Source organism: Sorex fumeus, unplaced genomic scaffold (assembly GCF_029834395.1).
Source record: "Sorex fumeus unplaced genomic scaffold, SorFum_2.1 ptg000081l, whole genome shotgun sequence".
NCBI classification, from domain to species: domain Eukaryota; kingdom Metazoa; phylum Chordata; class Mammalia; order Eulipotyphla; family Soricidae; genus Sorex; species Sorex fumeus.
The window spans coordinates 15432810-15449207 of NW_026606138.1; the positions used below are offsets into that span (position 1 = coordinate 15432810).

Consider the following 16398-nt stretch of genomic DNA (forward strand, 5'->3'; position numbering starts at 1 on the left):
TTAAAAGATAATCTTGGTGCTGAAGAGATAATAGGACTTAATCATCTGCCTTGCATGGGGGTGGTCCCAGTTCAGTTCCTAGAACCACATAATATAACCTAACTTTTGCCAGGAGTGAGCTCTAAGTACAGAATTAGTAGTAAGCCCTGAGCATTACAGGTGTATCTCAAAGAACTGTAGCACTCTAGCAAAGTCCTCCCATTGTTCATGGATTTGCTTGAGCAGGCACCAGTAATGTCTCCACTGTGAGACTTGTTTTTGGCATATCAAATATGCCATGGGGAGCTTGCCAGGCTTTGCCATGCGGGCAGGATACTCTCGGTAATTTGCCAGGCTCCCCGAGAGGAACGGAAGAATGGAACCTAGGTCGGCCTCGTGCAAGGTAAACTCCCTACACTTTGTGCTATTGCTCCAACCCATCTTAAAGAACAAGAACAAAAAACAAAGGAGGGGTTTAGACCTACATTAGGAAGAAATTCATAATTTTATGAGTCTTCACAGCAACCCTTATTATAAGTCCAAAATTTGAAAGTGCTATGGGGAAATAAGAAAGCTCTTAGAATTTAGATCAAGGAGAACAGTAGGCCCACCAGAGCAGACAAGGGCACTCATGGAACAGTGGCCAGTTGTCTGATTTCTTGTCTGGTCTAGAACTAAACATTGGTATTTTCGAATCTGCCTCTTAGAATGACACTCTATGGGAAAGATTCCCTTTCTAAAATTTGGCTCATAATTAAAGTCCCCCAGTTGTGTTAGACAGAAGGTGCTTTGATAGCCTAGGTTCATGTAATTCCCCCCCCCCCCCCACTTTCTTTTTCATTTTCTTTTAGTGGAAGGCGCTTGAAAGTCAACTAGTTCCCAGCTTCTTAAACTGTGGGCTGCAGTCCCATATAGAATATGGGAATCATAAACAATCTTAACATTTGACTCTAGGGCCAGAGAGAGACCTCAACAGGTTGAGCACGTGCTTTGTGTGTAGAAGGTGAGGTCCCATCCTCATCACTGCTGGATTCCTTGAGCACAATCAGGAGCAACTTCCCAGGAATCTTCCTGAGAGAGAACTTGAACACAGAGCTGGAGTAGCTCCTGAGCTCTGCTGGGTATGGCTCCCAAAATGAATTGTCTTAAAATAAGTTTATGATTAGTTATAAAAACATGTTTTATTTGGACACCTGTTTTTATATACTCTATATATCTAGGGTTGTATACAGGTTGAGAAATTGTAAAATTTCTCTGATGCAAAGGCATTGATTGCAAATGGACAAAGTTTAAGAAATCCCTATCTAGTTCAATATACTCATTTCCCAGAGAAGAACATGATGCCATATGAGTTATTTAAGTCACACAGCAACTCACTGACCCAGCACAAAACTCTATACTGATCAGAACTGCTATCCCTAGGACTGGTACTGTGAGAAGTCCTGGCTGTTAAAACAGAAAGCAAATGAGCTGGCCAATTAGCTCTTTCCTCTGCTAAGCTTTTACCTGCAGACTGCTCTGGATTCCTTCTTTAAATTCTCACTCATCACACCCTTTACCAATGTCAGTGCCCCCTCTGCACAGCGCTTCAGAGAAAGGTGTGGAGAAGCATAAACTCACTGCTCAATCTGAGCATGCAGAGCTCAGAGCCCTGCAACCTTGGCTGGGCCTGAATAGAGGCTGCCTTGAAGATCTTCCCAACTCTACCCCCACCCTCCCTCACCCCTACCCCAAGCCCCGCCCCAGCTGCGTTTAAGTATGGCCATTTTCACAAAGAATTTGCTTTCCTTCTAGTAAGGTTGGCCATATTTTCAAACTTAGAACTGTCAATTTGAAAATATGCTCTTCAATTGTAAACCGCTTCTTAATCTTGCCTTCTCTCATTTCTTGCAATCAAATCATTCTGACTTTCCCACTATTCCCAGCTCACTTCTAACCCCTGGACTGCAGACCTTGCTCACCATAATAAATGCCAAAGAGGGTGGCAGCCCCTACAAAGGCTCCCAGGAACTGGGCTCCTACATAAAAGGGCAATTTGTACCATTTCATTCGTCCGAAGAGACACATTGCAAAAGACACAGCTGGGTTGATGTGGCCACCTGTAAGGAAGATAAGATAGGAATGTCAGAATGTGGCCAAGGAGAATTCATGATGAAAAGGATCTTATCTAAATACCTCAGGTTGAACTCACCAAACTTGGTTATCTAGGGAGAGAAAGGGAGAGAACTGTATCTCAAAAGAAAGTTGGCGTGTGTGTGCGTGTGTGCATGTGTGTGTGTGTGTGTGTGTGTGTGTGTGTGTGTGTGTGTGTGTGTAGGAAAGGAGAATTAGTATGCCATGGCATAATTTGACATTGTTTGGAAATTCTAGTTTTCTGCAAATGACACATAGAGAAAAAGTTTTATGCTAAATAGTTTTCATCCATCTATTCATTTATCAACCTACACAGTTTTAACAATCAATAAAGCAAAAGCCCCAATGAGATTTTGCAAACTGTTAACTCTATTGCTTTTAAAAAACTCAGAATACTTATACAATGTACTAAAAGGTTTTTGTTTGTACTTAGCAACTGTCTGTCCATGTCCTGAGATTGGAAAAGACATTGCTATCTCTGTAAGGGCAAACAATCTTTGTTTCTCACTATGCTCTCAATGAGAGAAGATGCTCCACTGATTCCGAGGTGGCACAGTCAATCTGAGTGGATTTTGCCCAGGTCTTCTGCGTGAACAATACATTTTCTCACATACAGGGAAGTAATAACACATGCATTAGCCCCATCTCAACTGTGGCAAGAGAGACCAGCCTCCTGAAGTCTCTTCTAGTCATAAGATCAAATAGGGGGTCTTATCTATTCTGGATCAGCAATTTCCCCAACACTTTACTACCTTAACCTAGTAGTACTGGCAATACTATTAGTAATCTACTCCTTGTACTAGTAGTAAGTAGTACTAGTAGCAGTACCTACTTTGATAGTAACAATGGCAACCCTCACATGAGATGGCTGCTATTCCAGTTTACATGAAAGAAGACCCCCTTAGTCTTCAGGAACAAAGCATCCTTTATAAAGATTGCCTGGTTAGAAAACAGGGGTTAAGAGGACTGGTCAATGGTTGGAACTAACCACAAGTGTGTGCGGGGGGGTGGGGGCTAAGGGAAAGTAAGATAGAGAAGAGAACCAGTATGACGATAATAGCTGGAAATGATCATTAAAAATAGGTAAAGGGATATTCTCGATAACCTTTCAGTATCAGTATTCCAAACCAAAGGAGGGAGGGAGAAAGAGAAAGAGAGAGAGACAGAGACAGAGACAGAGAGACAGAGACAGAGAAAAAGAGAGAAAGAGAGAAAGAAAGAGAGGTGCCTTCCATAGGCACATGGGGGTGGGGGGACACTGGTGCTGGGAAAGGTACACTGGTGGAGGGATGGGTTTTGGAATACTGCATGACTGAAACCCAATAATGAACACCTTTTAAGGGTCTATCTCACAGTGACTCAATAAAAATGTTTTTAAAAACAGATATTCTGGTTAATTAGTTATAGTACTAGGATTACAAAAGAGGTTTGTCTACACTTGGCACCTATACCTTGTCTAGGCCTTCTTCACCATGTTTTTGGAAGATTCTTTTCCTTTAAGGGAGGGAGAATAAAGAATTTCAAACTCCATGTCTTGAGCTTAGGGGCTCACTCTGGGATGGAGGATGTTCATTGGGAAAGAACAAATGACATTTGTGTGAAAATGGATCCTTGGTCCTGTGCCTCGTTGAAATATGGGACTTCAGACCCTAAAGCATGGTGTAGATGAGCTTATTGGTACTTGACTATTTGACTCACATGACTGCAGAGGAGCTTGTTTCTGGAAACCTTTCCCCTGTAGAGAAAGAGGTGTTCTTTGGGGCTCACAGAAGATAGCTCTGCTGCCAAGTAAACTAGTGCTATCTTTCTTCACCTATTCGTGCCATTCAGGAGCTAATGTAAACAAGACAAAGCCAATATTTCAAAGCAGAGACCATTGCCTGAAGCATATAAACACGGCAACTGTTTTTATTTTTATTTATTAAATTTTTTTTTGGAGGGGTGGCCACACCTGGCAGTACTCAGGGCTCTGTGCTTAGGAATCAATACTGCTGAGGCTTAGGGACCATATAGGATGCTGGAGATCAAACCAGGGTTGGTCACATGCAAGGTAGTGTGCCCACCCACTGTAGTATCACTTCAGGCCCTTTTTTAAAAAAATATTTAAAATTTATTGTTATTTTTTAATGTATCACTGTGAGGTACAGTTACAGACTTACGAATTTTCGTGCTTATGTTTCAGTCATACAATGATCGAGTACTCATCCCTCCACCAGTGCCTATTCTCCACCACCAGTGATCCCATTATCCCTCCCACCACCCCCACCCCATCACCACCCCCACATCTGTGGCAGACTTTTTCCCTTTTGCTCTCTCTCTCTCCTTTTGGGTGTTGTGGTTTGCAATACAGGTATTAAGTGGCCATCATGTTTGGTCTATAGTGTACTTTCAGCATGCATCTCCCATCCTGAGCAGGCTCTCCAAAATACCCTTTACTTGGTGGTCCCTTTTCATTCTGAGCTGCCTTTTCTCCCAGCATGGGAGGTGAGTTTCCAAGCCGTGGAGCAATCCTCCTGGTCCTTATCTCTACTATCCTTGGGTGTTAGTCTACCATTATGTAACTTTATATTCCACAAATGAGTGTAATCTTTCTACACCTGTCCCTCTCTTTCTGACTCATTTCACTTAACATAATACTCTCCATGTCGATCCACTTATATGCAAATTCCATGACTTCATATTTTCTAACAACTGCATAGTACTCCAATGTGCAGATGTACCAAAGTTTCTTTAACTTTGTTCTGTTCTCGGGCACTTGGGTTTTTTCCATATTCTGGCTATTGTAAATCGTGCTGCTATGAACATACAAGTGCAGATGTCATTTCTACTATAAAGTAGAAGTGGGCTACTATATTTTTTGCCTCTCCAGGATATATTCCTAGAAGTGGTTATGCTGGGTCAAATGGGAGCTCAATTTTCAATTTTTTGAGAATCATCCATACTGTTTTCCAAAAGGGCTGAACCAGTCGGCATTCCCATCAGCAGTGAAGGAGAGTCCCTTTCTCTCCACATCCGCACCAACTCCAGTTGGTTTTTTTCTTGTGGATGTGTGCCAGTCTATGTGGTATGAGATGATATCTCATTGTTGTTTTGATCTGCATCTCCCTGATGATTAGTGATTAAGAGCAGTTTTTCACGTTCCTTTTGACCATTCGGATTTCTTCTTTGAAAAAGTTTCTGTTCATTTCATCACCCCATTTTCTGATGGGGTTAGGTGTTTTCTTCTTGTAGAGTTCAACCAGTGCCTTGTATATCCATGATATCAACCCCTTATCAGATGGGTTTTGGGTGAATATTCTTTCCCATTCTGTAGACTGTATTTGTATTCTGGTCACTGTTTCTTTTGAGGTGAAAGAAGCTTCTTAGTTTAAGATAGTCCAATTTGTTTATCTCTGTTTCCACTTGCTTGGTCAGTGGTGTGTCATATTTGAAGATACCTTTAGCTTTGATGTTGTGGAGAATTTTGCCGACCTTTTCGTCAGTGTACCTGATGGTCTGATGTTGAGCTCTTTAATCCATTTTGATCTGACTTTTGTGCATGGTGTTAGGTAGAGGTGTGAGCCTATTTTTTTTTTCATGTAGCTGTCCAATTTTGCAAGCACCATTTGTTAAGGAGCTTTTCCTTGCTTCACTTCACATTTCTTGCTCCCTTATCAAAGATTAGATTATCATATGGGGCTGGAGCGATAGCACAGTGGGTAGGCATTTGTATTGCACGCAGCCGACCTAGGTTTGATTCCTGGCACTCTATATGGTCCTCTGAGCACTGCCAGGTTGATTCCTGAGTGCAGAGGCAGGAGTAACACCTGTACATCGCCAGGTGTGACCCAAAAAGCAAAAAAAAAAAAAAAAGATTAGATGAGCGTATATTTGAAGGTGTGTGTAAGGATATTCAACTCTGTTCCATTTGTCTGCGGCTCTGCCTTTGTTCCAATACCACACTGTTTTAATTATTACCGCTTTGTAGTAGAGCTTGAAGCCTTGTTTTAAATTCTTATTTTAAACTGTTTTAGTAGACTTAAATTTTGTGATTTACAATACTATTAATAATGGTTTCCCATAAATAATTCCCATAAATAAATTTCCCATAATTCCAACATGGGGTTACTCCTGATTTCAGAAATCTCTTCTGGCAAGTTTGGAGGATTGTTTGGTATGCCTGAGATAGAATCCAGGTAGGTTGTGTGCAAGGCAGGAGCCCTACCTGCTGTGTTATTGCTTCACAGTCCTCTAGTTGGATATTTGGGTTCAACTTCAGACTAAAGAAGCTCAGCTACAAGGAAAGCCACAAACAGAGTGGGAAGAACAGGGCAGAGCCCAGGGCCCTGGAAACTTCCTGAAGCTTCCCCCAAACCATGCTCCTGGAGACTGTCGGGAATAGCCCCTGGCCAGCTACTGTCACACCACACAGGAGGTGAATCCTGTGGGGGAAAAAAGGAACCCGAGAAATCACTGCTGGGGCCTAGGGAGATGAGCTCTGGATCTCACCCCCCTCCCAACACCTCATGGCCCCCTGAGCTCTCAGGAGTGGCCTCTGAACATCATTGGATATGGCCCTCAAACAAAAAGAAGAATCAAAGGAGAAAATAAAAAAGACTGGAAAATGCTTTCTAATGTCCCCACAATGAGTTGGTTGTCAGGAAGGTGGGCTTGTGTCTCTTTGCACTCCGAAGCAGGAGATCCGACTGGTGATGTCAAACTCTTAATACGGGCTGAAGGCATGAAGGTTGATGAAAGAGCCAGAAGGGTTTGGTCAGGTACCAGACCGCAGGTCTATGGAGAGGCCAGAGAGGGTCTATCTGGGAGCAGTCCTGGAAGTGGGGTGCAGAGCAGGGAGGAACAGGCCCCCATGCAGAGGTGAGTGTCATCAGTTTACCAAGAACACAGCAGAGCTTCTGAGTGGAAAGAACAGGAGTACCCGAGGCAGAGGGTAGCTCTTAGGCTGCAGCTCCACCAAAGGCCAGATCAGATTATTCCCATCGAGTGACCAAAGCAGGGACTGGGGCACTTGCCATGGGCGGGTGTCTGATGGGAGCGGGGTGAGCCTTCTCTCTCTCTGTCCAGAACAGGTCCCTTCTGCCTCTACCGACAGGTGATTCTGGAATCAAGATAACCTTTGTTATTGCTTTTCCCTATCAATGTGAATTTCTTGTAAAATGCTATGTCAAGAGCAGACTATGTCAAGTCTGGCTACAGGTGGCCAGTGAGAGGCTTCATAGGGGACTCTGCACAATGATGCCTTGTTTGTTAAGTTCAACCAGAAGGAAGGCCAGGCAGTGTGACCAGTGTGACCAGAGTCGCATTTGGAAGTCTGCCAGGGGTCAGCCAACCTTTCTTCAAGCTGCAGTGGGTATAAACAAGTCACTCTGTCACACACATCCACCCACATGCCACCATACCCATCCACAAATGCACATTCAATACACACCACGCACATGGCATACAGATTACACACACACACACACACACACATGAACACAACACCCATATCAGACCCCTTCCCCACCACACACACACACACACACACACACACACACACACAAGCACGCACACATACGCACGCACCTGCCCTTTACTCTGCAGTGTGGCCTCCTTGAATGGAAGTTACTGGCTGGCCAGCAGATGTGTTGTCTGCATATTCCCCAGGACACCAGTTCTGGCGGATTAAAAGCTGGAGGTTTCAGATGAGAGAAACCCCTTTCCACCTGATGTACCTTGTCTCAGTTGGGCTCTGCTCTGTCCAGTGCTGGTATTCCAATATGTCCTCAGTTCCTGAGGAGGTGAGGAGGTGATCTATAGCAGAAATAGTCCCTGCACTTCTGGTCGTGTTCCCCTGAGCTGAAGGTCTGAACACCATCTGGATGCTGATTGAGAAGACTCCAGGTCACTCCAACTCCCTTTCCTCGGTCTTCCTGTTGGTCCCTCCCCCCTTTCCCTCTAAGAGGACCACCAGAATTTCCAAGTATATAAGGGATTCAAACACACATTGGCAAAGAGAGTGGGAAAGGGTATTAACTACTTTGGTAGGATCTGGTGTCACGCATCCTAAGAAAACATGGGACATTGATCAAATAAGACAAAATGTCTCTCCCTAAAAACTAATTCTGAATGTACCCACACTTACGTGGCCAGGATTGCAGAAAACACAGTGTGAAGATGAAGAGGGAGTATGTAGTGCATCAGAGCAGACTGTAGACCTGTCATAACTGAGCGTACTGTGCCTGGGGTCAAAAGTGCATCATCACTGTTGACCAGATTCACTCACCAGGACCCCTCAGGGCTGACATCACAGTAAGGACTCAATAAGAAGTTAGAACAGTACTTCCGCTCATGCCTCGGAGGCAGGAATCTGGAACCTGTCTAAGTCTGGCTGTGGTATCGAGAGGGTGCTGGCTGACAGATGGCCATTCCAGGTGTCCAGCCCCAGGAGGCTCCCAGGGAGTCTACATGTCATTCTTCACAACTCCAATGGCAATAGCTTCACCAGAGTAGTGCTCTGAATCCTCTCAGGCACCTTCCAATGGGACTGGTAGGAAGCTCGAGTAGTAACAGCGACCAGAGCTTTGTTGTCATGCAGACCTGGACCAGACCTTTGTTCTGCCTCTTACCAGCTATGGCACTTTCACAATTTACTCAATCCCTTGGAGTTCTGGTTTCTTGTAGAATGGAAACAGCAATACAGAAAAAGGAACTGGCATGCCACGCCCAGTCCTGTTCCCGGCTCACAGTGCTTACTTGGTTCCTTGGTTCCTTCTTTCTCAGAGTGCTCTGAACATTCAGAGCAGATTCTGAAAGCACCCAAGTGCCTTTGGCAACTTGGCCATTACTAGTCCAGTCTTTTTTTTTTTTTTTTTTGCTTTTTGGGTTACACCTGGCGGTGCACAGGGGTTACTCCTGCCTTTGCACTCAGGAATTACTCCTGACAGTGCTCAGGGAACCATATGGGATGCTGGGAATCAAACCCGGGTCGATCGTGTGCAAGGCAAACACTCTACCCACTGTACTATCATTCCAACCCACTAGTCCAGTCTGAAGTTCCTGGTGAGTGTTAACTATCATTGTTCCATTTTGCTTCTCAAACCCCTGAGAATGGCTTCTAACTGGCCCACCTCTCAGGAGAGAATTGGACCAGGACTTTCTGGGTCAAAACTGCTTTTCCAGAAAAGCACCAGAGACCTAAATTTTCTGATCACTATAATAAAAATGTTGGGACTTGCCTCTATTGGAGACTCTTTACTAAGCTAGTCATAGGTTAGTGGGAAGTGACTTTCAGTTGTCGAGTAAAGCACATCAAAATGTGTGTTTACAGATGAAGAATATGATACAGTCGCAAGTTTTGAGTTTCAAGTTCTCACTTTCCTCTTGCTAAATATTGCTAATACAGGTCACTTGTTATTTGCTACCAATTTATACTTTGCCATCTATAAAATTAGAATTAAGGGACTGAAAAGATAGAACAGAGGTTAGGTGCTTGTCTTGTATGCAGTCACAGTAGGTTTGGATCCTGACACCAAATATGGTCTCTCAAGCATTACCAGGTGTGTACTCTGACAGAAAGCCATAACTGGACTTCTGAGCAGACAACCAGGAGTGAAATGCATTTCCCGTCCCCCCACTCCATCCCCCTGCCAAATGACTCAAATTTACATTCTTTCAGGATTGTGGACATCTAAGTGAATAAAAGCACACCAAATAGCCAACATTGTGTTAGCCCATCAGAGCGAATGTGTTGAGAGCAGTTATTATTTTTTCATTACTTACCAGAGACACCTCCAGTCACATAAATCGCCATCACAACTGCCATTGCAAAGCCAACGTTAGTGGTGACAACTCCTCCACCTTCTCCTCGACTGAGGACAGTTTGGGCAACAGAGCCACATCCAAGAACCTGGGAGGAGAGGAAACTGAAGCATAAGTGGAGACTATCATATAAAAGTCACTGCAACAAGAAGTACTTTTACTTTATTTTGATTTTTATTTAGGCACTGTAGTTTTACTTTTAATGATTCACTTTTAATGATTTTTAAAGCATTAATGATTTAATCAATAATTTAATTAATTTTATTAAATTTAATAAATGTATTGTAAATTTATAAACTAAATTTTATTCAATTTAATATTACTGGGAAGGACTGGGAGTGAAGATAGACATTCGGCAACTACACCACCTCCACTTTGCTGATGACATCGTTCTAATAACACCAAACATTAGCCAAGTGGCACAAATGCTGGCCGACTTCGACTGTGAGTGTGGAAAGGTCGAACTACAGTTGAATCTCATGAAGACAATGTTTATGGAAACAGTTTCATTCCTGATGTTCCATTCACTCTCAGTGGAATGAACATCTCCTAATGCAACAGTTAACGTGTACCTAGGTCGAGAAGTCAACATGACAAACGACCTGGCACCTGAGTTGCACAGGAGGAAGAGAGCGGCTTGGAACACCTTCAAGAGCATTGAAGAAATAGCTAAGAGGACGAAGAACCTCTGGCTCCAGGCATATCTCTTTGATTCCACTGTTCTTTCAGCATTAACATACACCTCGGAGAACTGGGCCCTACGAAAACAGGATGAGAACGCTATTCAGGTCTGCCAAAGAGGACTTGAAAGAGCTATGCTTGGAGTATCATGCTTCACTCAAATGAGAGAAAGAAACAAGAGCTCCGACCTCCGTTAATGGTCAAGAATCAGGGACGCTGTCTCATTTGCCAAGGTGTCGAAAATCAGATGGGCTGGACACGTAATGAGATTTGGAGATGACCGCTGGACTAGAGCCATTACCGACTGGATTCCATGGGATGTCAAAAGATCATGTGGTCGCCCACCTACGAGTTGGTCAGACTTCTTTGTCAGACCCTGAACAATCGGTTTGAGGCTCTTTTTATTCCTAGAACGAGCAGATGCCATTGGGCTACACTAGCATCCAACAGGGATGAATGGTGACGTTACTGGCACCCGCTCTAGCAAATAGACGAGTAATGGGATGTCAAGTGATTAAGTGATCAATTTAATAAATTTGATTTATTATTTTTTGGGGGTCACACCTGGCGATGCTCAGGGCTTACTCCTGACTTTGCACTTAGGAATCACTCCTGGTGGTGCTCTGGGAACCAGATGGGATGCTGGGAATCAAATCCGGGTTAGCCACATGCAAGACAAATGCCCTACCTGCTGTGCTATTGCTCCAGACCTGATTATTTAATTGATGATTTAATTCTTTTAATGATAGAATTTCAGGTATACAATGTTTCAACACCACAGCCACCACTAAAATGTCAGTGTCTGTTTCTCAAGGTCCCTCCACTCCATGTCCTTGGAGATTGAGATCTGTAGACTGACTTTGAGCTGATAGAGGATACTTTGGAGAATAAGATCACTATTCAGAAATGTTTGGCATAAATGTTTTATAGCATTAGGCAGACTATTATAAAATGGAATGGAGGGAGATCAGTGGATAGCAAAGTGGAGAGAGCCTTAAAGTAGAAAAAGATGCAGGGCAGGATTAAAGCACACTGAGAGTTATTGTTGAGCGCAATGCTAAGTTTTCCTTTTCATAGGTATGGCTTCTTTCCATATTAGCCAACAGCAAGAGAAGGGTGTGGGTTTTGTGTGGGAAATGAAATATAACTATTTCAAAAAAAGTGCTGGGGAAAGTCCATTTTTTTCTGACGTGCCCTTTTAAACCCTTTGTCTTAGTCTGTTTGGGGTGCTATAATAAATGCCATCGATTGGGTGGTTTACAAATAGAAATGCATTGTTCAGTGGTAGAGATCAGGGGATGAGATGGTTGGGTGGGGGCCCTCTTTCTATCTGAAGTCTTGTTTCCTTCCAGAACAGCAAAAACCACGCTCTCTGGGATGTCTCTCAGTGCACTAATGAGATTAACCCCCATTGACCTATCGATCTAATCGTGTACCCGAAGTCTTAGCCCTTAATGCCATCACTTCAGTCTCTGGGTTTCCAGCAAATGAATCTTGAGGTAACACAAACATTAGGATCCTAACATCAAGTATCCCCTTTATTTTTTTTATTTTTTAAAAATTTTTTCATGTTAAATATTTTTTGTGCCTGTAGGTATTTTTTAAAAAATTTTTTGTTAGTGAATCATTGTGAGGTACAGTTACAAACTTATGAATTTTAGTGTTTGCATTTCAGTCATACAATGATTGTTTACCCATGTCTCCACTAGTGCCCATTCTCCTCCACCAATGTTCCCAGTATCCTTCTCACCACCCCCACATGACCCCTCACCACCCCACCCCTCCTCTGCCACAGGACATTACCTTTTGTTCTCTATTCTTTTGGGTCTTGTGGTTTGCAATTGAGGTATTGAGTGGCCATCATGTTCGGTCTATAGTCTATTTGTGGCATGCATCTTTCAACCCAAATGGGTCCTCCCAACATCCTTTACTTGATGTTCCCTTCTTTATCTGGGCTGCCTTTCCCCCAGACTGTGCTGTCGGTTTCCAAGCCATGGATCAAACCTCCTGGTCCTTATCTCTACTACTCTGGGGTTTTAGTCTCCCATTTCGTTACTTTATATTCCACAGATGAGTGAAATCTTTCTATGCCTGTCCCTCTCTTTCTGAATCATTTCACTTAACATGATACTCTCCATGCTGATCCACTTATATGCAAATTTCATGACTTCACCTTTCTAACAGCTGCATAGTATTCCATTGTGTAGATGTCCCAAAGTTTCTTTAACCAGTCATCTGTTCTTGGGCACTCGGGTTTTATCCAGATTTTGGCTATTATAAACAGCTGTAATGAACATACAACATACAGATATCATTTCTACTATACTTTTTTTCTTTCTGGGATATATTCCCAGGAGTGGTATTGCTGGGTCAAATGGGTGCTCATTCTCTAACTTTTTGAGACTAGTCCATGCTGTTTTCCAAAAGGGCTGAACCAGTCGGCATTCCCACCAGCACTGAAGGAGAGTCCCTTTCTCTCCACATCCGCACCAACACCGGTTGGTTTTGTTCTTTTGGATGTGTGCTAGTCTCAGTGATGTGAGATGATATCTCATTGTTGTTTTGATCTGCATCTCCCTGATGATTAGTGAAGAAGAGCATTTTCTCATGTGCTTTTTAGTCATTCGAATTTCTTCTTTAAGAAGGTTTCTGTTCATTTCCTCGCCCCATTTTCCTATGGGGTTGGATATTTTCTTCTTGTAGAGTTCTACAAGTGCCTTGTCTCTACCTAACACCACGTACAAAATAAGACCAAACTAGGTTAAAGACCTCAACATCAGACCAGAATCCATCAGGCACATTGAAGACAAGGTTGGCAAAACCCTCCATGACATTGAAGCTAAAGGTATCTTTAAAGATGACACGTCACTGACCAAACAAGTGGAAATGGAGATAAACAAATGGGACTATCTTAAACCAATTCTGCACACCTCAAAAGAAACATGGACCAAAATACAAAGACAGTCTACAGAATGGGAAAGGATATTCACCCGATATTCATACATCTCTCCTTTAAAACCATAGGTTCTATATTTCATTGAACAACCAAATAAAACCATCTAATCAAGGTCCATTAAGGAAATGAAGTGAGGGATACTTACTAAAAAGGATGGAGTCATCACATACCAGTTTGGTAGGAAAACAAGACCCCAAGTGATCACCATGTGACTCATTAAAGAGCTAGTATAGGGCCAGAGCAATATTATAGTGGGTAGGGGGCATTTTCCTTGCAAGGTGTGGACCTGAGTTCAATCCTTGCACCCCATATGAACCCCCTAGCATTTACAGGAATAATTCTTGAATGCGGAGCAAGGAATAATATCAAAACCAACCAAACAAACAAACAAAATAAACAAAAACCAGTTAGTGTAATCTCAGAGGAGTACATCTGTACTTGTGATTCTCTTGAGAGATGGTCCATTTAATAATTAGCAAGTTTGGGATGCTTTTAATAAGAAAACTAAACTTAAAAGGGGAGTATTTTTATACTACTAATAGTAATTACATAAAAATGTATATCTTATAGGCCACGGATATTCATCAGACTGGAGCACATACTTTGCCCAAAGTTAGTCCCAGGTTCCATACCCAGCACCTCCTGGTGCCCTGAGCACTGCAGGGAGTGACTCCTGAACACTGCTGGGTATAGCCCCCAAATCAAAATCTATTGCTTCTTTTTTTGTAAAATTTATTTTAATGTAGACAACAGCCACAATTGTTGATACAATTCTAGAGTTGAAATTTATTAGATAACAAAGTCCAATATTAAAATCATATATTAAATATTTTTAGATTGGAGCTTTTCTGTATAAAGAAACCAATTTTTATGTGAAAATTGTTATCTCACCACAGGGTTGTTACATCTTTGTCTAAGAATTTACTAAGCTGTTTTTTGCCATTTGTATCTTCTGTATTACTGTTTTTGCTTGTTTAGTTGTCTTCTATGTTACTTTCCTATCTAATTTGGTGTGCTTCTGCTGGAAAATCAGTATTGAGGAATTAGGAGGTGTCACATGGCCACAGAGTACAGAGACTTCAGGATATGGTCCGAGTCAATGAGTTGACATGGTGACAAAAATGACAGGTGGCCTGTGGGTGCCGGGACTTCCAGAAGTACAGGTTGGGGCTAGGGGAGGCTCTGCGTCCTGACTCTGAGAAGACATCAGAGTTCTCAGTCTGGCCACCAGGGCACCTGAAATTCTGTGTCTCTTCAGAGAATATTAGTGACGGGGTGAAATTAAGCCCTTAGCATGGCTGCAGTGGTCAGGTGTGGGTCCAGCTACCAAGGCTTCAGAAGGGGAGGTTCTAGGCCCATCGGTCTCTTGAGGGACCCCTAGAATTTTCAGCCATTAGGACCTGTGTTTCCATGAATTTCAGCTACTTGGCATGAATTTCCTTCGAGATTAAGTCAGGAATCAGTACAGCAGAGCTGGTGGATGAGTCAAAATGATGATGGCTCTATACATTCCCAATAAAGAAGTGTATACTTAATTAATAAAAAGTTTTACTCTCAGGTTCTATGTATGACAAAAATAGGAGAATGAGATTCAATGATATGGAAAGAAAGATAGTTGAAAAGCAGAGTCCCTATGAAAGAGTGAGTTTCCTTGGTCATTTCCAGTCATGAGATCAGACATTATTCCTCTGACATTATTCCTCTACCTTGGTTACTTATAACTGGAACTCGCTGAACTTCCTAAAGTTGCTATGATGGGTTCCCATCTTTAGCAACATTCTCTCAGTCACCATACAGATGAAAGTTAACTGATACTGCATCTTCTGCCTGCTCCATTGAGCAGAAAATGCTTCTACAAGCACCTGGACACAATCCTCAGGGCTCCTTTAGCATATGTCTCCTGAAAAGGCACCACTGTCTGAAAGAGAGTGTAACTGCCCCGTGTTGCTCAGCATGAATGTTCTGCACCAATCAGGCTGGCGTCTGCATCATTTTCAATGCATGAGTTTATGATGCTCATTCTCACCTCTGCACACCTGTTCATGCTCTTTCAACAAGAAGGTCTTTCCCCTGTGCTTTTTCCAGAACAACCTAGTGGATCTTTGACACTGAGATACAATCCTCCCTTCTGTGTGGTTCTTTCTCTGGCAGTGTAAGCCCTCTAAAGTCTCACTGACTTTTTCTATCACATACTCTCATATCATCTGTTCTGTCTTGCTCTGTGAAACCCTCCTTAGTCTAAGCTGTTTATCAGGGCAGTTGTTCTTTTGCATATTACATCAAATAATTTTTTATTAAAATACTAAATTTAGTGGCCAAAGAGAGAATACAGAGATGAAAACACAATTGCCTCTCATGTGAACACCAACAGAGGGATCCCTGAGCACAGAGCCAGGAGTAGCTGCTGAGCATTGCCAGGTGAGACTCAAGTCCTCCTCCTAAATAAGGTATTCAATGTTCTAATCACATGTTTTTTTAAAGCTGTATTTTTTCAAAAGAAAATGAAGGGAGGAAGTGAAAAGTGGGAGGTGTAATTTCTAAAAATATTTATTGGAACCACTGGGAAGTCCCAGCTAAGCTATAAGGGATGATCTGATGCCTGGATACAGAAAACACATCGTGAGGAGGCGACTAACATGAATCAAAACACTGGGAGTGAGAGAAAATCATTAGGACACAGATTTTTCTCAAGTTTCAACATTCGATACTCCTTTAACATGTAAACAAACATGTTCCTAGCACAGTGAACAGAGTATTAGATACTCAGTGACTGCATGTTCAGTCAGTATGTAAAATAAAACTCTTACAGAAAAGAATTTCTGAAAGTTTGAAATTCCTTGTCAATTTGT

The 16398-nt window shown here is 42.5% G+C and overlaps 1 protein-coding gene across 1 annotated transcript in view; it reads right to left on the reverse strand.

Moving 5' to 3' along the window:
* AQP9 (aquaporin 9) overlaps positions 1 to 16398 on the reverse strand; it is a 53731-nt gene that overhangs the window by 13578 nt on the left and 23755 nt on the right. Inside the window, exons 2-3 of the mRNA XM_056130814.1 lie at positions 9874 to 10000; positions 1941 to 2078 (exon numbers count right to left, since the gene is read on the reverse strand). Coding sequence (XP_055986789.1) covers positions 1941 to 2078; positions 9874 to 10000 — 265 coding nt within the window. The remainder of the gene's footprint in view (positions 1 to 1940; positions 2079 to 9873; positions 10001 to 16398) is intronic.